This window comes from Lutra lutra, chromosome 16 (assembly GCF_902655055.1).
Source record: "Lutra lutra chromosome 16, mLutLut1.2, whole genome shotgun sequence".
In the NCBI taxonomy this organism is placed as follows: Eukaryota; Metazoa; Chordata; class Mammalia; order Carnivora; family Mustelidae; genus Lutra; species Lutra lutra.
In genome coordinates this window covers 6,394,138-6,418,601 of record NC_062293.1, presented here as the reverse complement: position 1 = coordinate 6,418,601, position 24,464 = coordinate 6,394,138, and the positions used below count along the sequence as shown (strand labels likewise).

General features: G+C 46.3%; 2 protein-coding genes across 2 annotated transcripts; both read right to left on the bottom strand.

Annotated features, from left to right (window-relative positions):
* Positions 1–2,655: 2,655 nt before the first annotated feature.
* LOC125086660 (CMRF35-like molecule 1) lies at positions 2,656–7,987 on the bottom strand. Its single transcript, XM_047706009.1, is given in 3 exon segments — positions 2,656–2,842; positions 4,608–4,940; positions 7,823–7,987. Coding segments are annotated over 3 exon segments (552 nt in total). The 5' UTR covers positions 7,863–7,987; the 3' UTR covers positions 2,656–2,663.
* A 7,483-nt stretch (positions 7,988–15,470) lies between these two features.
* Positions 15,471–21,274, bottom strand: LOC125086661 (CMRF35-like molecule 1). The gene is made up of 3 exons (XM_047706010.1): positions 21,192–21,274; positions 17,977–18,309; positions 15,471–16,421 (listed from the first exon to the last, which is right to left on the bottom strand). The coding sequence occupies exons 1-3, from the start codon at positions 21,229–21,231 to the stop codon at positions 16,243–16,245; spliced, it is 552 nt and encodes a 183-aa protein (XP_047561966.1). The 5' UTR covers positions 21,232–21,274; the 3' UTR covers positions 15,471–16,242.
* Positions 21,275–24,464: the final 3,190 nt, after the last annotated feature.

The following is a 24,464-nucleotide window of genomic DNA, read 5'->3' as shown; positions in this document are numbered from 1 at the left end:
GAACCTTTGTGGTCTCGACCCTCATTGCTTGTTGGTGTTGGAAAGTCTCATTCCAGAAGCACCTTGGTGATGTCACAGGTGAGAGGTCTGTGAGTGGAGACATCTCACATTTTCATGGGAGGCTGAAGACACCATTGCCCCTATACACCCTCACTGCCTGTGCACTGAAGGGCTTTGCTTTTTTAGTAAAGAAGGAGTAAGGGGAGTAAGTAAAGGAGTAAAGGGGAGGAAGCATCTGGATCATGGAGGCTGCATTCCGTATGCCCTCTCTGGACACCTCTTGTTTCCTAGGCTCAGTCCCTAGAAGGCTTATTGGCTTGTTGCTAATAAGCGATCCCCCTCATCAATGGCCAGATGATGGATCCTTTAAACTACCAAACTACATCTTGAAAAACTGTGTATTTTCTAAAGGGCTCTCAATTGTCCTATTAGTAGCATTGCTAGCCTTAAGGACTCCCTTGACAAGATAGAAGAAGTTCAACTTTAAGACAAAAATAAGGATTCCCAAGCAGTGTAAATTCCCCTTCCTCTCTTCCTTGTTTCTTTTAGTTTCATTGAGTTTTTCACTGACATTATAGTAGCTTTTTGTTTTGTTTTTGTTTTGTTTTGTTTTACTTCTATATGTCACTCAGTCTCATCACAGGAAGTGGACTCTTCACGCCCTTCCCCTCCCCCACATGGCCCCCACCCGCCTCCCCTCTGGGAAGCATTCACTTCTTCACTGAAGTAAGAGTCTGTTTCTGGTTTGTCTGTCTTTTTTTTTTTTTTCTTTATTCATTTGTTGCATTTCCCTTTTTAAACTCTGGCCTCATGTGCCTGTCTTCACCTCCCTTTCCCTACAAGATTTACAGAGATCGTTCTGGACTGATCTCTAGGTTCAAAGCATCCAGGTTGCTCCTATCAATGCTGAAAGCCAGAAAGCGAATTTCACAAGAGCATCGCAAACTGGCAACAAGGTTTACTTTGCTCCTTCCTTCCAGGGCTTGGTACTTAGGCCCTGCCAGCCTCAGGAATTCTTATACAATATGTTTACAGGTGTATCCTCGACCCCTGCCTCAAAAAATTCATGTCCCCTGGACAGAAGCAGGACTTTTATATTATAAAACCTTTTTACTTCCACTTTGAGAAGGTCCCACCTTTGTAGTTCAGATGTCTCTGGTGATCTGAGTGGCCCAGTGAACAACCAGAACAAAGATTGTCTACTTGTGAGCTATTGTGCTGATTTCTCTGAAGTGCACATTTAGTTGTTCAGGAAAAGGGGCAGTTTTCATTCTCAATGACTCCAAGTCAGAAAGGTGTGAGAAAACTCAAAACGTTAGTGTGGAGACTAACTGTTTTCGGGTGTTAACTAACTAGTTAACTAACTAGACTCTTAGGGGGGTGGAAGACACTAGACGAAACCTGGTCCTAGTCGCCTTTATACTGATTAGTATTAAAATCTAGTAGGTACCACGATGTGTTATTGAAACATCTTTTGTCTCTAGTCACCCTCATTGTTACCAGAGATAAACAAGTTAACATTAATTTCTTTGCGAAATAAATCTAGTTTCCAAAAATGTGGCTTGATCATTTACGTAAGTGCAGCAAGAATTGTGCTGTATGTTAAAACTGCTTTTTTTCTAAGAGTATCTCTACATAAGAGGTATCTGGGTGACTCAGGCAGTTGGGTGACCAGCTCTTGATATCAGCTCAGGTGGAGATATCAGGATTGTGGGATCAAGACCTGCATTGGGCTCTGTACTCAGGTGGTCTGCTTCTCTCTCCCTCTGCTTGTCCCCACTCCCCAAATAAATAAGTAAATAGATAGATAGATAGATAGATAGATAGATAAAATATTAAAATAAATAATCTCTACATGAAATTTAACAGGGTAGAAGATAGACTGTACCATTTTATTTTACATTCTGCGTACTTTTTAAATTCCCTTTTCTAAAAATCCACAAATAAATATAAAAGTTTGCAAACCTGCTCAGTATTTCACTAGCTCCCTCTTGCCAAGGAGATGGCAAGTGGTGCACGAAAGAAGAATGTTTCCCTGGGTCAACGGGCAGGTTCACTTGGACACACAGTCAGCTCTGGTCTCCTAATCCCACACTGGGACATGTCTGCATCCAACGCCTGAGTTCTTCCACGGTGTGTGTAGAAGATGGTGCTGGTGTACTGAATTAAGAATAAGCTGAACAACCTGCTGAATGAGGAGGCAAATGCCACCCACATGGGTGTGCAGGGAGCTCCCTCCACAGGCAGCCTCCCATTTTGGGGACATGAAGCACCCAAGGTCATTTTAATAGAAGGCACAGTTTCAATACAACCACACAAAGGAAAGAGAATCACTAAGTTTATTGCTTACAACTGTAGGGGAGAGGTGCCCAGTGAGACTAGGAAGGGCGGTCCTCCATCCCAGACCACGGAGGAGCAGGAGCCCCAGAGCAGGGTGGCAGGTCCTCTTACTTACACCGTGGTCGGGACAGAGGTCACTGATTTTTCATGGGCTCAACTCCAAGTGGTTATTTCGAAATGTGCATCAAGAAAACCAAAGGAGGAGTTCTAAGATTAGAGCCTTTTCTAAACTCTATATTTCGGGGGTGAGCAGGGTTGCCTTACTATAAAATTTCTGGGCAGCAGCTCGTCAGAACAACAGCTGATTGTTCGCAATATTTGTTTCACTGGCCCCAAATGGCCATGGAGAACGTGCGCTTCTTCTGATTGATGGACAGCTGGTTCTTCCTCAGCTCAGGTCCGGTGGTTTGAACAAGGATGCGGCAGCTGTTCAAATCCGTGTCCGGACACCATGAGTTCACGAAGGTCTCCCAACCCGGGCCGTAGTGACACTGCACGGTCACTTGCAGATGGAAGGAGAAGAAAGGAAACGATGAGGAAAAGAAAAAGTTAATGAATTAGAGAGCAAATATAAAATAGAGAAGATCAAAAAACCCAACAATGGGCTTTTCAACGCAGCAAAACCCTCGAAGGATATTTGTGATGAAAGGAGAGGTCTGAATAATCAATAATCAAAACAGGAACATCACACAATATCCCGGGCATAGTAAAAAGAAGGAAAAGCAATAAGGGGATAGGATAATAAAAAGATATCTAAATAATTGTATGCCAATAAATTTGAAATTTTAGGGGGAGTAAACCAATTTCTGGCAAAAATAATGTGATATCCTAAAAGATATTCACAAAAAGAAATAGAAAACCTGAATCCTCTTGTAGCTATTTCGAAAAATCAAACCTGTTATTAAAAACCTCTCCAAGGAGCCCCTGGCTGACTCAGTGGGCAGAGCGAGTGACTCTTAATCTCGAGGTCGGGAGTTCAACTTCCACCTTGGGTGTGGGGCTTACTTAAAATAAATAAGTGAATGAATGAGTGAATGAATGAACGAATGAATGGAACATCTCCAAAAGAAACCTCCAGACCCTTAGAGCTTCCTGTTGGGTATCTGCTAAATATTTAAGGAAGTAACCGTGTCTGTCCTAAACAAAAATTCCAGGACGTAGGAAAGGAAGAGGCAGTCCCAAATCCGTTTAATGAGACTAGCATGCTCTTGATGACAAAATCTGACAAGGGCGCTGCAGAAAAGAAAAGTTATACACAACAAAGTCAGTCTTCGATGTAAATCTCAAAGTTCGCAACACAAAATCAGCAAACTGAATCGAGAGACTTAAGCAAGATAATACACCATTAACAAGTTGGGTTTAACCCAAGAATGCAAAATTGTTTGAATGAGAGAAAATCAGTATGTATAATATGCCACATTAATAGAGTTAAGGAGAGGGCGCCTGGGTGGCTCAGTGGGTTAAGCCGCAGCCTTCGGCTCAGGTCATGATCTCAGGGTCCTGGGATCTAGGCCCGCATCGGGCTCTCTGCTCAGCAGGGAGCCTGCTTCCCTCTCTCTCTCTCTCTGCCTGCCTCTCCATCTACTTGTGATCTCTCTCTGTCAAATAAATAAATAAAATCTTTAAAAAAAAAAATAGAGTTAAGGAGAAAAATCATGTCATCATACCACAGATGTAGACAAGTCTTTGATAGATTTTAAATAGTCCTTTGACTAGGAAGGCCTTTCCAGACCTTAGGACTCAACCACAGCACCCCAACTGTGCTGGGCCTCTTCCCTCTGAGACCGGACTATGGAACAGGGAGTGGGAATAGCCATCAGGAAGTCTGGCCCCAAACTCCAGAATGAGCAGGGACACGAGGGCACCAGAGCTCGAGGAAAGCATTGGCAAGAATCGGGGTCTCTGGGTCCTGAGGAAGAAGGTCCCTTTGGCCCAAGGACTGAAACTGGGACCATCCACTTGCATCTCCATGGACAACAGATTCAGGCACTGGGCTGTGCAGAGAAACACCTGCCCTGAGAGGCTGGATCCCGTCCTGGAGGAAGTGGCAAGAGCCATGAGAGCATCAAAGAGAAGCCCTCTCGCTCCCAACTCAAGAGGTACTTTGGGGTCCTAGAAGAATTCAGGACTCAACCACTTTGTGTGACAGTTCACTGCAGGTGACACAAGTCACTGGAGAGGAACCTCTGAGAGCATCACAGAGCAGGTCCTGAAGACACATCTACACACACACGCACACACACACACACACACACGCACACTCTTACCTGGGTCAATGGTCACTTTAACATCAACCCCAAGGTCCGTTCCAGACTTCTCGATCCCACACCAGTAAGTGTCTGCACTGTCCCACCTGAGGTCCTCCATGGTCACGGTGAATGTGCGCGATTTCCAGTTGTCCTTGATGGACACTCGGTCACCCTTCGCTTCCCGCTCTGATCCATCGGTTTAAACGAGGATATGGCAGTCACTCCACTTGGCTCCTTGACACCACCACTTATGGTAGGTCTCCCACCCGGGTTCATAGCGACACTGTACGGTCAGTGAGCCCCGCAGTGGGCCACTCACTGCACTGGACACTGCTCTGAGAGCAGATGAGCCTGGAAAGACAAGCCAGTGTGCTTGTCACACCACACCCTACCCCCTGAGGGCAGAGCCACAGCCTCCTACATCACAAGTAGCCCCAAGAAACCCAAGTGCCTGATGAGTTGAGTGACAGTCAAAGAGGGAATACACCTTCCACAAGACAGACCTTTGTCCTTCAAAACTCCACGGGACAAAGCCACCACGGAAATCACCTAAGAGCACAACTCTACCCCTCAGAGAAACAAGAATGTCCCTACGGAGCAATGACAGCTTTCCATAATCCACCCCTCCCCCCTCCCTGTGGTCAATGTCATCTGGAAGCAAATGACCCAAGCGAAGGCATGGCCCCAGTCCACTTCAGCCCACTGTCCTCATGCGAGATGTGGGCTCTGTGGTTTCAAACCTTTTCATTTTCTAGAGTAGCCAGGAATCTGGATTTTGTGTGAAACCCCTCAACTTGAAAACACTGGTGACCAGCACAGAAACAGAGCAAAGGAATTTCTGTATCTTTAAAATCCCAAGAAATAGCTACAAAACTCTCTGGCAAATTCTTGATTGGGACAAATACTTTGATGACTGGAAATCGTTTTCCCCTAAATATTGACTATTCAAGTGCTTTGATAATTCTTGAAATTCTTCTAAAGTTTTGGTTCTTTTTTCCCAGAGAGTTTATCTATTCCATGCAGTATGTGTTAGCCTAAAGTCCTCCATTTAGAATGTATCCTTTATAATTAAAATGGTCATATCCGTTTCAATTACATGCTCTGACCACAGGTGCTGTGTGATTTTTGTGGATTATACCTGCTGCAGGCTGTCGTCCTTCTGTTTCTACTCTTCCTGCACATTTTTACACATTAAACCAGTTTTGAGATGAATTTGTGTTACTGTTTTTATTTCCTCAATCATTAATTTCTCATGTGGATAATTTTATTCCTCTTCTCTCCTCCAGATTACCACTTGGGCTCTTTTTCCAATTTGCCGAGTTAAGGACAGAGACAATTTTCTTCCTTTCTGAAAAGAACTAAAGGGTGTGAAAGGCAAAGAACTTACTTTTGTTGACTGTACAAATTCAGATATAATGCGCTTATCATGAATTTGAAGTGTATACCTCAGTGGTTTTTAGGGTATTCACAAAGTTGTGCCAAGAAACCCTGTACCCCTTATTGTTCCCCATTCCCTCTTCCCTGAAGCCTTTGACGACCACTAATCTACATCCTGTCTATAGATTTCTCACTTCACACATCAGCTGTCCGTGTCAGTAAGACTGCTCTCCCGCCTTCCAGATTTCTGGCAAGTGCTTCCAGGGACAAACTCCAGCCCATATAAGGAAGGTGATCCTGGAGGGAAGGCAATTCCCAGGCTTTGCTCAGGGATGCAGAAGAGGACTTAGGAGGGGCGGTAGTGATATCAACATCAACAGATGAGCTTACGCTCTCCGCCCCTTGATCAATTCTGTCCCTATATTGTTGAGGACTGGATGTTTGTGTTGCCCCACAATTCCTGTGTTGGTGTCCCAAGCTCTAACGGGATGGTGTGTGAAGCTGGGGCTTTGGGAGGGCATTAGGGCTAGAGGAGGTCATGATGGGGATCTCAGGATGGGACCAGTGCTCTCATGAGAAAAGACACCAGAGAGCCTCTCTGTCTTTCTTTCTCTGTGTCTCTGTCTCTGTCTCTCACTCTCCCTGTCTCTCCTTCCCTAAACACAAGGTGGAGGTCACCGTGAGAAGGTGGCTGCCTGAAAACCAGAAAGAGGACTTTCATCGCGAACTGAAATCAGCCTGCACCTTGATCTTGGACTCTCTGGCCTTCAAACTGTGAGACAAGAAATTTCTCTAGTTCAAGCCCCTCGGTCTCTGGTATTTTGCTCTTATGACTCATAAGCATTTGTAAGTCTTTTATGAACTTCCAAGTCCAGAAAATAATAACATGCAAGTTTTCCCAATAAGTGTTGTACATGCGTATCTCTCCCTCAGAGTGTTTTCCTTTTACACATATCATGAAGAAGAAGTCCATGGATGAGTCCATGGGGTCATTCTATTTCCCATAATGTCCTCCTTCCCAGAAGAGACACTGCCTGCATCCTGCTCCAAGCTAAGAGATTGTGAAGGAGGAGAAGGAACAGAGTTGGGGGGTCAGATGGTCCTACCTTACTAGCTCCTGTCTTCTCTGAGCCTCGGGAAACTGCCTCCAAGGATTTGACTGTCATCCAGCCCAGAAATAGACACCTTCTCACCTCTGGTCTTCCCTCCTGGTTACAACCCTCAGTAAGTCTCAGAGCTTGTGCTTATGACACTAGACAACCATCTGGTCGTTGTCATCCAGAGCAGAGACTCAGGAAGCCTGATGTGCGGGACTGAACAAGTCTTCAGAGAGCCTGTCACACCCTGCGTTTCTGCCGGTCCTCCTCCCTCTATCCCTCTTCAGAAGAGAAGGTCTCAACTCGAGCTACAGGTCAAGATCACTGCACAGGCTTTTAAATGATCCAGATGCCTGAGCCCCACCTTGACTGAGTGGGTCTCAGCTGGAGCCTGAGCTTCTGAGCTCCTGCAAAGTGCCTCAGGAATTGACGTCATGTATGTATGTATACATTTGTGCACGTTTACGTCTGTCTCTCATCTACCCATCCATCCATCCATCCATCATCCAGTATCTGTCCATCCATCTGTCTGCCAGGGATGGCAAACAGTACCCTAAAGACAAATACCGTATTACTTATTTTTACTTTCTTTCCCCAACTCCTAACTTAGAACCTATCAGGAAAAAAAATTTTTTTAATTTCTTTAACAAGAAAAGGTCTGGATGAGTTAAAGTCCCTGCCATTTCCCCCAGGAGAGAGCCGGTCTGTTTCCCGCCCAACTCTGTAAGTGCTATGTCCTGAAGCACCCAGCCCACTCACCTTGGACGACAGGAAGGAAGAGAACCAAGAGCAGCCACATATCCTGCTGCCTGGGTTGTCCACCTGGTGCTCAGCTGATGCCCGCTGCCCTCCAGGGACTGGAACTGAGCTCAGAGGCAGAATGCCTTCTATTTCTCTAAATCGTCCTTTTAGAGTTCCCTCCTCTACTTCCCTAATTTTTTATTCAGTTCCTTCCTAATTTATTTAATTAGGAGAAAGGCAGTGTCCTCCTTTAGGAGTCTATGGTGATATGATTTGTCTCAATGATTTGGGGAAGCCAAGTGTCCCACTGCCCAGAACGCCATTTACCAGGATGCGTGAGGACCCGGGCAGCCCGCTGCCAGCAACTAGGGCACACAGTGCAACAGGGCCCAGACACTGACTCTCAGAGCGTGGCTCCAAGGAAGTGATGGAGACACGTTGGGTTTGCACGTGGGGAAGAACGCAGTGCTCAGGGCTTACGCCCAGCCTTGCTGGACACACAGCCCCATCTTTAGTCTCTTTCTGGGCAGCCCACCTGGGTGCATCCCAGACCACCCCTCTCTCCCTGGGCCCTGGACCTGCAGACCCCTTCCTCTTGGGCTTCCCCCCAAGGTCCTGATTACCTCTGAGAGAGGTGCCATGGGGAGAATTTAAGGAAAGCGAAGTGAGGCCTTTTCCCATCAGCCCCTTCTGCCCTAGACACTTCCTCTGCCACCTGTTGGCATATTTCCCCTGACTGTGGACTAAGGCCTCTTCCGAGCCCCACACTGCCTAGGCTAATGCCCTCCTAAGGGATTTTCCCACAAGGGTCTCCTCATCCTTCACATGTCCTCTCCTCCCTCTGTCCTCTGGCCCCGTTTCCTAACCTCTCTGAGACAATTCTGCTGCCTCCTTTCTTCTTTTACGTTTTCCACATTTGTGAGGTAGTTCTACCTCTTGGGAGGGTTTGGTTTGGTTTTGTGTTTTGACTCTCTCTTCCAGTCTTTGGGTGAAATGTTTAGTTTAGGAATTATATTTTCTTTTCAAAAGTTCCTTTTTGCTTTCTGCTCGCTGATGTTTTCAAAACTCTCCTCACTCTGTGGTCATGTGTTGGTTTGGTCTGGTCTGGTGTGGTCCTTCTCTTTTATATCCCAAACATGCCTCAAGGACAGATCACTGTTGGTTATCTGACTATAATGGAGAATGAGCCAGAATTTAGCTGATCAGGGCTCTGAGTATGTGGGGACAACACACCATGTGAAACAGGGGTGTCAGAGTGTACCAAATTCTTTAAGCTTCCATTCCTTCTTGAACTATAAGCAATGTTTTCATAGGACTAGGCAAGGGGATCTTCTAAATTCCAGAATGAAGAAAAGCGAAGGTGGCCTCCAGCACCCTCTCTACCTGCCTTGGATTCCCCAAATATTTCATGAAGTTAAAGAACCTCCTGGGGGGTGGGAGTGTTTGTTTCTTGATCCAGGTGCTGGTTGCAACATACTGAGCTGTGCACTTCTGATGTGTGCACTTTCTGTGTGTATTTGATTCCTCCAATGAAAAGGTTTTAGATTTTACCATGAATCTCTCCAAGCCATTACACCTGTGCTTACTTAATCCTTTAAGTAGCTTCCTTAATGGGGTCCCTTGGTGACTCAGTCGGCCAATCGGCCAACTCTTGATTTAGGCTCAGGTCAGGATCTCAGGGTCCTGGGATGGAGCAGGAGTCTGACTCTGATCTCGGTCCACAACCTCTTCGAGGATTCTCTCTCTCTTTCCCTCTGGCTCTCCCCCAGCTCTTCCCCCACCATCAAATAAATATCTTTTTTTTAAAAAAAAAAAAGCTGCCTGAATGGTCCTTTGTGTGGTTGTAGCATAATTAACTCTTCCGGTATTGGTGGCCATTCACCATGTTTCCCGTATTTGCTGTCGCAAATCTACACGGCAGGATTGCAAATCTGCTCAAATGATGTCATCACACGCCACAGACCTCTTTCCCTGACTTCAGGTAGGAACCCAGACAGAGTACTTTCAGCAGCTATCCGAGCATTCTGCAAAATGAACCCTAGCAGGAGACTGGGGAAGGAAACCAGACCAAGAATAAGAGCAACACAGCTGTGAGTTTTCTCGTCATGTTTCCTTCTCTAACCTCCTGCCTGAGCATGAACCCTGCGGCTCAAAGCCTGAAAGTGCACACTCAGCAGGAACCCTAAGAGCTCAGGATGAGCAGAGAAAATAAGCCCTAGGGAAGAGGGGTCATATTCCAGGAGTTTTCTTGGGGTTTATGTTTTCTTTCCCTCCCACCAGGTCCCCAGCAAGCCTGAGGACAGAAGCTGCAATCCCACCTGCAGCCGCTGGGGGCCGAGAGCTGGAACAGCTAGGGGTCCCAGAACCTTGGGGGAGGGAGCGGGGAGGGAGACTACCACTACCTCTTCTCTCTCCTTGGCCTCCCTCTGCTTGGCCCTAGAAGCAACCCTACTCTCAGGAAGTGTGCAGCAGACTGAGGAGAGAAAAGCCTCAGCTCGCCACACTTCCCAGCCAAACGACCAGGAAGGGGAGGGTGGGGCTTCTGAAAGCTGGGAGGGGGTGTGGAGAGGATGGAGAAGAGGAAGCCCCTGAAAAAAGGGACCCCAGACCCCCAAAGCCCGCGCCCCAGCTGTGCACACCTCAACAGTCCCTGGAAGGAATACCCACTTTAAGAGCTTGGGGAAGACCATCTTCCGTCACAGACTGGCCACTGGAGGGCGCACGTGAGGCACATCGGGGAGCACCTGCAGGGCTCCAGAAAGCTGAACCAGAGCACATAGGAACCAGAGTCCACAGAAGCCACATCAGCACTTGAAGTCCTAACCTCACCAGCTGGACTGCCTGCCTTTAGAGAAACGGAAGTCTTCGTTAAAGACCATTCCGGCGAGGGGCTAGCATTGCTTGGTATGTGTGCGGTGGTTTCCTGAAATGATGTGTGTGTGAAACACACAGAACTGAACAGCACCCCAAACTCTACCATATGTAAAGTTTGAGAAGTAGCAAAAACAAGAAGAAAAACGTTTCAGACTGTGAACGATAAGCAGTTGCGGTTTATTCTACCAAATTACACCTCAGGAAAACTTGAGAAAGACAGGGTGGGAGGGAAAAGTTTGAGGGGAGACCAGAGTTCCTGCCCCCACCCCTTCATAAATTATTGTCTCAGACAGAAACCCCAGGTTTCGCTGAGACCCCTAATGGCAGGAAAAGCCTCAGCCTTCACAAGTGAACACAGAGGTCTAGGGCCTGTCGACGCACCCCCACCCCCACCCCAGAATATGCGCGACTTTGGCATGAAGAGAAAATTTTGCCCCTCCTTTAACTGCATAGAGGAATCCCAATGGCAGAGTCTTTGCAGAATAATAGTTACTTCCAGGGATAAATTTTATCTGAGAACCCAACTACATGGCAGGGCAAACATTTGTTTAACAAACATTTACTTGTTTTCTTCTTCCTGTGAATTGTTTTCCTCTTTGGAGTCCCGAGCCCCTTCCCTTTTCTCTTAACTCTAGATGACATATGTACCCCCATTATGCCTGACTACCATGTTTGTGTGGATTCCCCACACTTATGCTATTAATTTTGATTTTCTCCTGTTGATCTGTCTCATGACGATTTGATTCTAGATCCAGCTAGAAGGACTTTGAATGGGACAGGAACTCAGACTACCCAAGAATGCGATGGGACATTTTTGATCCCTGACACTTGGTGTAGTCAGCAGAATACTTTAACTAGCAGGACACTGCTCACCCCCGACAGTGCTGCTGCTGAGACATTCTTGGGACATCTGGCAGAGAGACAGCAGAAGGTAAGATTTCTCACCATGTCAGACTCCTGGAATCTCTATCTGCACAGGCTGGCAGAACGAGAGAGATCAGGGTTTTTGTCTCCCTCTCAGTTTAGATCAGCAAGTCGTGGAACTAGTTCCTTGGGCTTAGTGACCCTTTGGTTCAATTTGGTTGAGTACTCTATGGTTACCAAAGCATTTCATTCCAGACATGGTCTCTGTTTTCCTCAGTCTATGTCATGTATGTCGTTTGTCATCTGTTGGTAAGGAACATCTTGGAAGGCAATGTTGCAAAATTCGGGGACACAGGTAGATCACTTAAAACCTGTTAGATCACTCACCACCTCAAGAAGATTCCCATGATAAGATGAGATGGTCATGGAATGGGATAGATGGATACTAGTCACCCACCAGCCTTAAGAAAACCATAGCATTTTAAGAAAATCATGGCAACAATGGTCACAGTCGCCAAACTGTGGAGAGAACCAAGATGCCCTTCAAAGGATGAATGGATAAAGAAGATATGGTCCACATATACAATGGAGTATTATGCCTCCATCAGAAAGGTTGCATACCCAACTTTTGTATCAACATGGACAGGAAGAGATTATGCTGAGTGAAATAAGTCAAGCAGAGAAACTGGCGGCATCACGTTACCTGATTTCAAGCTTTACTACAAAGCTGTGATCACCAAGACAGTATGGTACTGGCATGAAAACAGACACATAGACCACTGGAACAGAGTAGAGAGCCCAGATATGGACCCTCAACTCTATGGCCAAATAATCTTCGACAAAGCAGGAAAAAATATACGGTGGAAAAAAGACAGTGTCTTCAATAAATGGTGCTGGGAAAATTGGACAGCAATATGTAGAAGAATGAAACTCGACCATTCTCTTACACCATACACAAAGATAAACTCGAAATGGATAAAAGACCTCAACGTGAGACAGGACTCCATCAGAATCCTAGAGGAGAACATAGGCAGTAACCTCTTCGATATCAGCCACAGCAACTTCTTTCAAGATATGTCTCCAAAGGCAAAGGAAACAAAAGCAAAAATGAACTTTTGGGACTTCATCAAGATCAAAAGCTTCTGCACAGCAGAGGAAACAGTCAACAAAACAAAGAGGCAACACACGGAATGGGAGAAGGTATTTGCAAATGACAGTACAGACAAAAGGTTGATATCCAGGATCTAAAAGAACTTCTCAAACTCAACACACACAAAACAGGTAATCATATCCAAAAATGGGTGGAAGATATGAACAGACACTTCTCCAATGAAGACATACAAATGGCTGTCAGACACATGAAAAAATGTTCATCATCACTAGCCATCAGGGAGATTCAAATTAAAAGCACATTGAGAAAGTCAATTTTCGTATGGTTTCACTTACTTGTGGAGCATGAAGAGTAACATGGAGGACACTGGGAGATGGAGAGAAATGAGTTGGGAGTAATCAGAGGGGGAGACAAACCATGAGAGACTGTGGACTCTGAGAGATAAACTGAGTGTTTTGGAGGGGGGAGGTAGGGAGTGGGGTGAGCGTGGTTGTGGGTATTGGGGAGGACATGTATTGCATGGAGCACTAGGAGTGGTGCACAAACAATGAGTTTTGGAACACTGAAAAAAAGTAATAAAATTCGAAAAAGAAAAAAGAAAACCCCCATTCAGCAAGGTATATTCTATACAGCCCACAGTCCCCAACCCCATGGCACATTCTTCCTTGGTGTTATTTTGGCTCCAAGACACCAGAGGTTTAGAGAAACCTGGTAGATGTTTCCTTTGGTTTTCTTCTACGTACTAAGAGACTGGCTTTATGACCTGTGAGGATATTCTCTTTGGTCTCCACCATTCAGAGGATGCACTCACTGGGGTACACTTCGGAGGCCAGCGCAACACTCTGGGCATCCAAGTCTCTGTCTCTCTGTCAGGTTGTGCCAGTTTTCAAGGTGTTTGTCATGAGAGGTTCCAGAACCATGAGAACCTTTGTGGTCTCGACCCTCATTGCTTGTTGGTGTTGGAAAGTCTCATTCCAGAAGCACCTTGGTGATGTCACAGGTGAGAGGTCTGTGAGTGGAGACATCTCACATTTTCATGGGAGGCTGAAGACACCATTGCCCCTATACACCCTCACTGCCTGTGCACTGAAGGGCTTTGCTTTTTTAGTAAAGAAGGAGTAAGGGGAGTAAGTAAAGGAGTAAAGGGGAGGAAGCATCTGGATCATGGAGGCTGCATTCCGTATGCCCTCTCTGGACACCTCTTGTTTCCTAGGCTCAGTCCCTAGAAGGCTTATTGGCTTGTTGCTAATAAGCGATCCCCCTCATCAATGGCCAGATGATGGATCCTTTAAACTACCAAACTACATCTTGAAAAACTGTGTATTTTCTAAAGGGCTCTCAATTGTCCTATTAGTAGCATTGCTAGCCTTAAGGACTCCCTTGACAAGATAGAAGAAGTTCAACTTTAAGACAAAAATAAGGATTCCCAAGCAGTGTAAATTCCCCTTCCTCTCTTCCTTGTTTCTTTTAGTTTCATTGAGTTTTTCACTGACATTATAGTAGCTTTTTGTTTTGTTTTTGTTTTGTTTTGTTTTACTTCTATATGTCACTCAGTCTCATCACAGGAAGTGGACTCTTCACGCCCTTCCCCTCCCCCACATGGCCCCCACCCGCCTCCCCTCTGGGAAGCATTCACTTCTTCACTGAAGTAAGAGTCTGTTTCTGGTTTGTCTGTCTTTTTTTTTTTTTTCTTTATTCATTTGTTGCGTTTCCCTTTTTAAACTCTGGCCTCATGTGCCTGTCTTCACCTCCCTTTCCCTACAAGATTTACAGAGATCGTTCTGGACTGATCTCTAGGTTCAAAGCATCCAGGTTGCTCCTATCAATGCTGAAAGCCAGAAAGCGAATTTCACAAGAGCATCGCAAACTGGCAACAAGGTTTACTTTGCTCCTTCCTTCCAGGGCTTGGTACTTAGGCCCTGCCAGCCTCAGGAATTCTTATACAATATGTTTACAGGTGTATCCTCGACCCCTGCCTCAAAAAATTCATGTCCCCTGGACAGAAGCAGGACTTTTATATTATAAAACCTTTTTACTTCCACTTTGAGAAGGTCCCACCTTTGTAGTTCAGATGTCTCTGGTGATCTGAGTGGCCCAGTGAACAACCAGAACAAAGATTATCTACTTGTGAGCTATTATGCTGATTTCTCTGAAGTGCACATTTAGTTGTTCAGGAAAAGGGGCAGTTTTCATTCTCAATGACTCCAAGTCAGAAAGGTGTGAGAAAACTCAAAACGTTAGTGTGGAGACTAACTATTTTCGGGTGTTAACTAACTAGTTAACTAACTAGACTCTTAGGGGGGTGGAAGACACTAGACGAAACCTGGTCCTAGTCGCCTTTATACTGATTAGTATTAAAATCTAGTAGGTACCACGATGTGTTATTGAAACATCTTTTGTCTCTAGTCACCCTCATTGTTACCAGAGATAAACAAGTTAACATTAATTTCTTTGCGAAATAAATCTAGTTTCCAAAAATGTGGCTTGATCATTTACGTAAGTGCAGCAAGAATTGTGCTGTATGTTAAAACTGCTTTTTTTCTAAGAGTATCTCTACATAAGAGGTGTCTGGGTGACTCAGGCAGTTGGGTGACCAGCTCTTGATATCAGCTCAGGTGGAGATATCAGGATTGTGGGATCAAGACCTGCATTGGGCTCTGTACTCAGGTGGTCTGCTTCTCTCTCCCTCTGCTTGTCCCCACTCCCCAAATAAATAAGTAAATAGATAGATAGATAGATAGATAGATAGATAGATAAAATATTAAAATAAATAATCTCTACATGAAATTTAACAGGGTAGAAGATAGACCGTACCATTTTATTTTACATTCTGCGTACTTTTTAAATTCCCTTTTCTAAAAATCCACAAATAAATATAAAAGTTTGCAAACCTGCTCAGTATTTCACTAGCTCCCTCTTGCCAAGGAGACGGCAAGTGGTGCACGAAAGAAGAATGTTTCCCTGGGTCAACGGGCAGGTTCACTTGGACACACAGTCAGCTCTGGTCTCCTAATCCCACACTGGGACATGTCTGCATCCAACGCCTGAGTTCCTCCACGGTGTGTGTAGAAGATGGTGCTGGTGTACTGAATTAAGAATAAGCTGAACAACCTGCTGAATGAGGAGGCAAATGCCACCCACATGGGTGTGCAGGGAGCTCCCTCCACAGGCAGCCTCCCATTTTGGGGACATGAAGCACCCAAGGTCATTTTAATAGAAGGCACAGTTTCAATACAACCACACAAAGGAAAGAGAATCACTAAGTTTATTGCTTACAACTGTAGGGGAGAGGTGCCCAGTGAGACTGGGAAGGGCGGTCCTCCATCCCAGACCACGGAGGAGCAGGAGCCCCAGAGCAGGGTGGCAGGTCCTCTTACTTACACCGTGGTCGGGACAGAGGTCACTGATTTTTCATGGGCTCAACTCCAAGTGGTTATTTCGAAATGTGCATCAAGAAAACCAAAGGAGGAGTTCTAAGATTAGAGCCTTTTCTAAACTCTATATTTCGGGGGTGAGCAGGGTTGCCTTACTATAAAATTTCTGGGCAGCAGCTCGTCAGAACAACAGCTGATTGTTCGCAAAATTTGTTTCACTCGCCCCAAATGGCCATGGAGAACGTGCGCTTCTTCTGATTGATGGACAGCTGGTTCTTCCTCAGCTCAGGTCCGGTGGTTTGAACAAGGATGCGGCAGCTGTTCAAATCAGTGTCCGGACACCATGAGTTCACGAAGGTCTCCCAACCCGGGCCGTAGTGACACTGCACGGTCACTTGCAGATGGAAGGAGGAGAAAGGAAACGATGAGGAAAAGAAAAAGTTAATGAATTAGAGAGCAAATATAAAATAGAGAAGATCAAAAAACCCAACAATGGGCTTTTCAACGCAGCAAAACCCTTGCAGGATATTTGTGATGAAAGGAGAGGTCTGAATAATCAATAATCAAAACAGGAACATCACACAATATCCCGGGCATAGTAAAAAGAAGGAAAAGCAATAAGGGGATAGGATAATAAAAAGATATCTAAATAATTGTATGCCAATAAATTTGAAATTTTAGGGGGAGTAAACCAATTTCTGGCAAAAATAATGTGATATCCTAAAAGATATTCACAAAAAGAAATAGAAAACCTGAATCCTCTTGTAGCTATTTCGAAAAATCAAACCCGTTATTAAAAACCTCTCCAAGGAGCCCCTGGCTGACTCAGTGGGCAGAGCGAGTGACTCTTAGTCTCGAGGTCGGGAGTTCAAGCGCCACCTTGGGTGTGGGGCTTACTTAAAATAAATAAGTGAATGAATGAGTGAATGAATGAACGAATGAATGAAACATCTCCAAAAGAAACCTCCAGACCCTTAGAGCTTCCTGTTGGGTATCTGCTAAATATTTAAGGAAGTAACAGTGTCTGTCCTAAACAAAAATTCCAGGACGTAGGAAAGGAAGAGGCAGTCCCAAATCCATTTAATGAGACTAGCATGCTCTTGATGACAAAATCTGACAAGGGCGCTGCAGAAAAGAAAAGTTATACACAACAAAGTCAGTCTTCAATGTAAATCTCAAAGTTCGCAACACAAAATCAGCACACTGAATCGAGAGACTTAAGCAAGATAATACATCATCACTAAATTGGGGTTATCCCAAGAAAGCAAAATTCTTTGAACATGAGAAATTCAGTAAGTCTAATATGCCACGTTAATAGAGTCGAGGAGAAAAATCACGTGAGCATCTCACAGATGCAGACAAAAGTCTTTGACAGATTTTAAATAGTCCCTTAACTAGGAAGGCCTTTCCAGACTTTAGGAGTCAACCACAGCACCCCAACTGTGCTGGACCTCTTCCCTCTGAGACCGGACTATGGAACAGGGAGTGGGAATAGCCATCAGGAAGTCTGGCCCCAAAGTCCAGAATGAGCAGGGACACGAGGGCACCAGAGCTCGAGGAAAGCATTAGCAAGAATCGGGGTCTCTGGGTCCTGGGAAAGAAGGTCCCTTTGGCCCAAGGACTGAAACTGGGACCATCCACTTGCATCTCCATGGACAACAGATTCAGGCACTGGGCTGTGCAGAGAAACACCTGCCCTGAGAGGCTGGATCCCGTCCTGGAGGAAGTGGCAAGAGCCATGAGAGCATCAAAGAGAAGCCCTCTCGCTCCCAACTCAAGGGGTACTTTGGGGTCCTAGAAGAATTCAGGACTCAACCACTTTGTGTGACAGTTCACTGCAGGTGACACAAGTCACTGGAGAGGAACCTCAGGGAGCATCACAGAGCAGGTCCTGAAGACACATCTACACACACACGCACACACACACACACACACACGCACACTCTTACCTGGGTCAATGGTCACTGTAACATCAACCCCAAGGTCCGTTCCAGACTTCTCGATCCCACACCAGTAAGTGTCTGCACTGTTCCACCTGAGGTCCTCCATGGTCACGGTGAATGTGCGCGATTTCCAGTTGTCCTTGATGGACACTCGGTCACCCTTCGCTTCCCGCTCTGATCCATCGGTTTGAACGAGGATATGGCAGTCACTCCACTTGGCTCCTTGACACCACCACTTATGGTAGGTCTCCCACCCGGGTTCATAGCGACACTGTACGGTCAGTGAGCCCCGCAGTGGGCCACTCACTGCACTGGACACTGCTCTGAGAGCAGATGAGCCTGGAAAGACAAGCCAGTGTGCTTGTCACACCACACCCTACCCCCTGAGGGCAGAGCCACAGCCTCCTACATCACAAGTAGCCCCAAGAAACCCAAGTGCCTGATGAGTTGAGTGACAGTCAAAGAGGGAATACACCTTCCACAAGACAGACCTTTGTCCTTCAAAACTCCACGGGACAAAGCCACCACGGAAATCACCTAAGAGCACAACTCTACCCCTCAGAGAAACAAGAATGTCCCTACGGAGCAATGACAGCTTTCCATAATCCACCCCTCCCCCCTCCCTGTGGTCAATGTCATCTGGAAGCAAATGACCCAAGCGAAGGCATGGCCCCAGTCCACTTCAGCCCACTGTCCTCGTGCGAGATGTGGGCTCTGTGGTTTCAAACCTTTTCATTTTTCTAGAGTAGCCAGGAATCTGGATTTTGTGTGAAACCCCTCAACTTGAAAACACTGGTGACCAGCACAGAAACAGAGCAAAGGAATTTCTGTATCTTTAAAATCCCAAGAAATAGCTACAAACTCTCTGGCAAATTCTTGATTGGGACAAATACTTTGATGACTGGAAATCGTTTTCCCCTAAATATTGACTATTCAAGTGCTTTGATAATTCTTGAAATTCTTCTAAAGTTTTGGTTCTTTTTTCCCAGAGAGTTTATCTATTCCATGCAGTATGTGTTAGCCTAAAGTCCTCCATTTAGAATGTATCCTTTATAATTAAAATGGTCATATCCGTTTCAATTACATGCTCTGACCACAGGTGCTGTGTGATTTTTGTGGATTATACCTGCTGCAGGCTGTCGTCCTTCTGTTTCTACTCTTCCTGCACATTTTTACACATTAAACCAGTTTTGAGATGAATTTGTGTTACTGTTTTTATTTCCTCAATCATTAATTTCTCATGTGGATAATTTTATTCCTCTTCTTTCCTCCAGATTACCACTTGGGCTCTTTTTCCAATTTGCCGAGTTAAGGACAGAGACAATTTTCTTCCTTTCTAAAAAGAACTAAAGGGTGTGAAAGGCAAAGAACTTACTTTTGTTGACTGTACAAATTCAGATATAATGCGCTTATCATGAATTTGAAGTGTATACCTCAGTGGTTTTTAGGGTATTCACAAAGTTGTGCCAAGAAACCCTGTACCCCTTATTGTTCCCCATTCCCTCTTCCCTGAAGCCTTTGACGTCCACTAATCTACATCCTGTCTATAGATTTCTCACTTCACACATCAGCTGTCCGTGTCAGTAAGACTACTCTCCCACCTTCCAGATTTCTGGCAAGTGCTTCCAGGGACAAACTCCAGCCCATATAAGGAAGGTGATCCTGGAGGGAAGGCAATTCCCAGGCTTTGCTCAGGGATGCAGAAGAGGACTTAGGAGGGGCGGTAGTGATATCAACATCAACAGATGAGCTTACGCTCTCCGCCCCTTGATCAATTCTGTCCCTATATTGTTGAGGACTGGATGTTTGTGTTGCCCCACAATTCCTGTGTTGGTGTCCCAAGCTCTAACGGGATGGTGTGTGAAGCTGGGGCTTTGGGAGGGCATTAGGGCTAGAGGAGGTCATGATGGGGATCTCAGGATGGGACCAGTGCTCTCATGAGAAAAGACACCAGAGAGCCTCTCTGTCTTTCTTTCTCTGTGTCTCTGTCTCTGTCTCTCACTCTCCCTGTCTCTCCTTCCCTAAACACAAGGTGGAGGTCACCGTGAGAAGGTGGCTGCCTGAAAACCAGAAAGAGGACTTTCATCGCGAACTGAAATCAGCCTGCACCTTGATCTTGGACTCTCCGGCCTTCAAACTGTGAGACAAGAAATTTCTCTAGTTCAAGCCCCTCGGTCTCTGGTATTTTGCTCTTATGACTCATAAGCATTTGTAAGTCTTTTATGAACTTCCAAGTCCAGAAAATAATAACATGCAAGTTTTCCCAATAAGTGTTGTACATGCGTATCTCTCCCTCAGAGTGTTTTCCTTTTACACATATCATGAAGAAGAAGTCCATGGATGAGTCCATGGGGTCATTCTATTTCCCATGATGTCCTCCTTCCCAGAAGAGACACTGCCTGCATCCTGCTCCAAGCTAAGAGATTGTGAAGGAGGAGAAGGAACAGAGTTGGGGGGTCAGATGGTCCTACCTTACTAGCTCCTGTCTTCTCTGAGCCTCGGGAAACTGCCTCCAAGGATTTGACTGTCATCCAGCCCAGAAATAGACACCTTCTCACCTCTGGTCTTCCCTCCTGGTTACAACCCTCAGTAAGTCTCAGAGCTTGTGCTTATGACACTAGACAACCATCTGGTCGTTGTCATCCAGAGCAGAGACTCAGGAAGCCTGATGTGCGGGACTGAACAAGTCTTCAGAGAGCCTGTCACACCCTGCGTTTCTGCCGGTCCTCCTCCCTCTATCCCTCTTCAGAAGAGAAGGTCTCAACTCGAGCTACAAGTCAAGATCACTGCACAGGCTTTTAAATGATCCAGATGCCTGAGCCCCACCTTGACTGAGTGGGTCTCAGCTGGAGCCTGAGCTTCTGAGCTCCTGCAAAGTGCCTCAGGAATTGACGTCATGTATGTATGTATACATTTGTGCATGTTTACGTCTGTCTCTCATCTACCCATCCATCCATCCATCCATCGTCCAGTATCTGTCCATCCATCTGTCTGCCAGGGATGGCAAACAGTACCCTAAAGACAAATACCGTATTACTTATTTTTACTTTCTTTCCCCAACTCCTAACTTAGAACCTATCAGGAAAAAAAATTTTTTTAATTTCTTTAACAAGAAAAGGTCTGGATGAGTTAAAGTCCCTGCCATTTCCCCCAGGAGAGAGCCGGTCTGTTTCCCGCCCAACTCTGTAAGTGCTATGTCCTGAAGCACCCAGCCCACTCACCTTGGACGACAGGAAGGAAGAGAACCAAGAGCAGCCACATATCCTGCTGCCTGGGTTGTCCACCTGGTGCTCAGCTGATGCCCACTGCCCTCCAGGGACTGGAACTGAGCTCAGAGGCAGAATGCCTTCTATTTCTCTAAATCGTCCTTTAGAGTTCCCTCCTCTACTTCCCTAATTTTTTATTCAGTTCCTTCCTAATTTATTTAATTAGGAGAAAGGCAGTGTCCTCCTTTAGGAGTCTATGGTGATATGATTTGTCTCAATGATTTGGGGAAGCCAAGTGTCCCACTGCCCAGAACGCCATTTACCAGGATGCGTGAGGACCCGGGCAGCCCGCTGCCAGCAACTAGGGCACACAGTGCAACAGGGCCCAGACACTGACTCTCAGAGCGTGGCTCCAAGGAAGTGATGGAGACACGCTGGGTTTGCACGTGGGGAAGAACGCAGTGCTCGGGGCTTACGCCCAGCCTTGCTGGACACACAGCCCCATCTTTAGTCTCTTTCTGGGCAGCCCACCTGGGTGCGTCCCAGACCACCCCTCTCTCCCTGGGCCCTGGACCTGCAGACCCCTTCCTCTTGGGCTTCCCCCCAAGGTCCTGATTACCTCTGAGAGAGGTGCCATGGGGAGAATTTAAGGAAAGCGAAGTGAGGCCTTTTCCCATCAGCCCCTTCTGCCCTAGACACTTCCTCTGCCACCTGTTGGCATATTTCCCCTGACTGTGGACTAAGGCCTCTTCCCAGCCCCACACTGCCTAGGCTAATGCCCTCCTAAGGATTTTCCCACAAGGGTCTCCTCATCCTTCACATGTCCTCTCCTCCCTCTGTCCTCTGGCCCCGTTTCCTAACCTCTCTGAGACAATTCTGCTGCCTCCTTTCTTCTTTTACGTTTTCCACATTTGTGAGGTAGTTCTACCTCTTGGGAGGGTTTGGTTTGGTTTTGTGTTTTGACTCTCTCTTCCAGTCTTTGGGTGAAATGTTTAGTTTAGGAATTATATTTTCTTTTCAAAAGTTCCTTTTTGCGTTCTGCTCGCTGATGTTTTCAAAACTCTCCTCACTCTGTGCTCATGTGTTGGTTTGGTCTGGTCTGGTGTGGTCCTTCTCTTTTATATCCCAAACATGCCTCAAGGACAGATCACTGTTGGTTATCTGACTATAATGGAGAATGAGCCAGAATTTAGCTGATCAGGGCTCTGAGTATGTGGGGACAACACACCATGTGAAACAGGGGTGTCAGAGTGTACCAATTCTTTAAGCTTCCATTCCTTCTTGAACTATAAGCAATGTTTTCATAGGACTAGGCAAGGGGATCTTCTAAATTCCAGAATGAAGAAAAGCGAAGGTGGCCTCCAGCACCCTCTCTACCTGCCTTGGATTCCCCAAATATTTCATGAAGTTAAAGAACCTCCTGGGGGATGGGAGTGTTTGTTTCTTGATCCAGGTGCTGGTTGCAACATACTGAGCTGTGCACTTCTGATGTGTGCACTTTCTGTGTGTATTTGATTCCTCCAATGAAAAGGTTTTAGATTTTACCATGAATCTCTCCAAGCCATTACACCTGTGCTTACTTAATCCTTTAAGTAGCTTCCTTAATGGGGTCCCTTGGTGACTCAGTCGGCCAATCGGCCAACTCTTGATTTAGGCTCAGGTCAGGATCTCAAGGTCCTGGGATGGAGCAGGAGTCTGACTCTGATCTCGGTCCACAACCTCTTCGAGGATTCTCTCTCTCTTTCCCTCTGGCTCTCCCCCAGCTCTTCCCCCACCATCAAATAAATATCTTTTTTTAAAAAAAAAAGCTGCCTGAATGGTCCTTTGTGTGGTTGTAGCATAATTAACTCTTCCGGTATTGGTGGCCATTCACCATGTTTCCCGTATTTGCTGTCGCAAATCTACACGGCAGGATTGCAAATCTGCTCAAATGATGTCATCACACGCCACAGACCTCTTTCCCTGACTTCAGGTAGGAACCCAGACAGAGTACTTTCAGCAGCTATCCGAGCATTCTGCAAAATGAACCCTAGCAGGAGACTGGGGAAGGAAACCAGACCAAGAATAAGAGCAACACAGCTGTGAGTTTTCTCGTCATGTTTCCTTCTCTAACCTCCTGCCTGAGCATGAACCCTGCAGCTCAAAGCCTGAAAGTGCACACTCAGCAGGAACCCTAAGAGCTCAGGATGAGCAGAGAAAATAAGCCCTAGGGAAGAGGGGTCATATTCCAGGAGTTTTCTTGGGGTTTATGTTTTCTTTCCTTCCCACCAGGTCCCCAGCAAGCCTGAGGACAGAAGCTGCAATCCCACCTGCAGCCGCTGGGGGCCGAGAGCTGGAACAGCTAGGGGTCCCAGAACCTTGGGGGAGGGAGCGGGGAGGGAGACTACCACTACCTCTTCTCTCTCCTTGGCCTCCCTCTGCTTGGCCCTAGAAGCAACCCTACTCTCAGGAAGTGTGCAGCAGACTGAGGAGAGAAAAGCCTCAGCTCGCCACACTTCCCAGCCAAACGACCAGGAAGGGGAGGGTGGGGCTTCTGAAAGCTGGGAGGGGGTGTGGAGAGGATGGAGAAGAGGAAGCCCCTGAAAAAAGGGACCCCAGACCCCCAAAGCCCGCGCCCCAGCTGTGCACACCTCAACAGTCCCTGGAAGGAATACCCACTTTAAGAGCTTGGGGAAGACCATCTTCCGTCACAGACTGGCCACTGGAGGGCGCACGTGAGGCACATCGGGGAGCACCTGCAGGGCTCCAGAAAGCTGAACCAGAGCACATAGGAACCAGAGTCCACAGAAGCCACATCAGCACTTGAAGTCCTAACCTCACCAGCTGGACTGCCTGCCATTAGAGAAACGGAAGTCTTCGTTAAAGACCATTCCGGCGAGGGGCTAGCATTGCTTGGTATGTGTGCGGTGGTTTCCTGAAATGATGTGTGTGTGAAACACACAGAACTGAACAGCACCCCAAACTCTACCATATGTAAAGTTTGAGAAGTAGCAAAAACAAGAAGAAAAACGTTTCAGACTGTGAACGATAAGCGGTTGCGGTTTATTCTACCAAATTACACCTCAGGAAAACTTGAGAAAGACAGGGTGGGAGGGAAAAGTTTGAGGGGAGACCAGAGTTCCTGCCCCCACCCCTTCATAAATTATTGTCTCAGACAGAAACCCCAGGTTTCGCTGAGACCCCTAATGGCAGGAAAAGCCTCAGCCTTCACAAGTGAACACAGAGGTCTAGGGCCTGTCGACGCACCCCCACCCCCACCCCAGAATATGCGCGACTTTGGCATGAAGA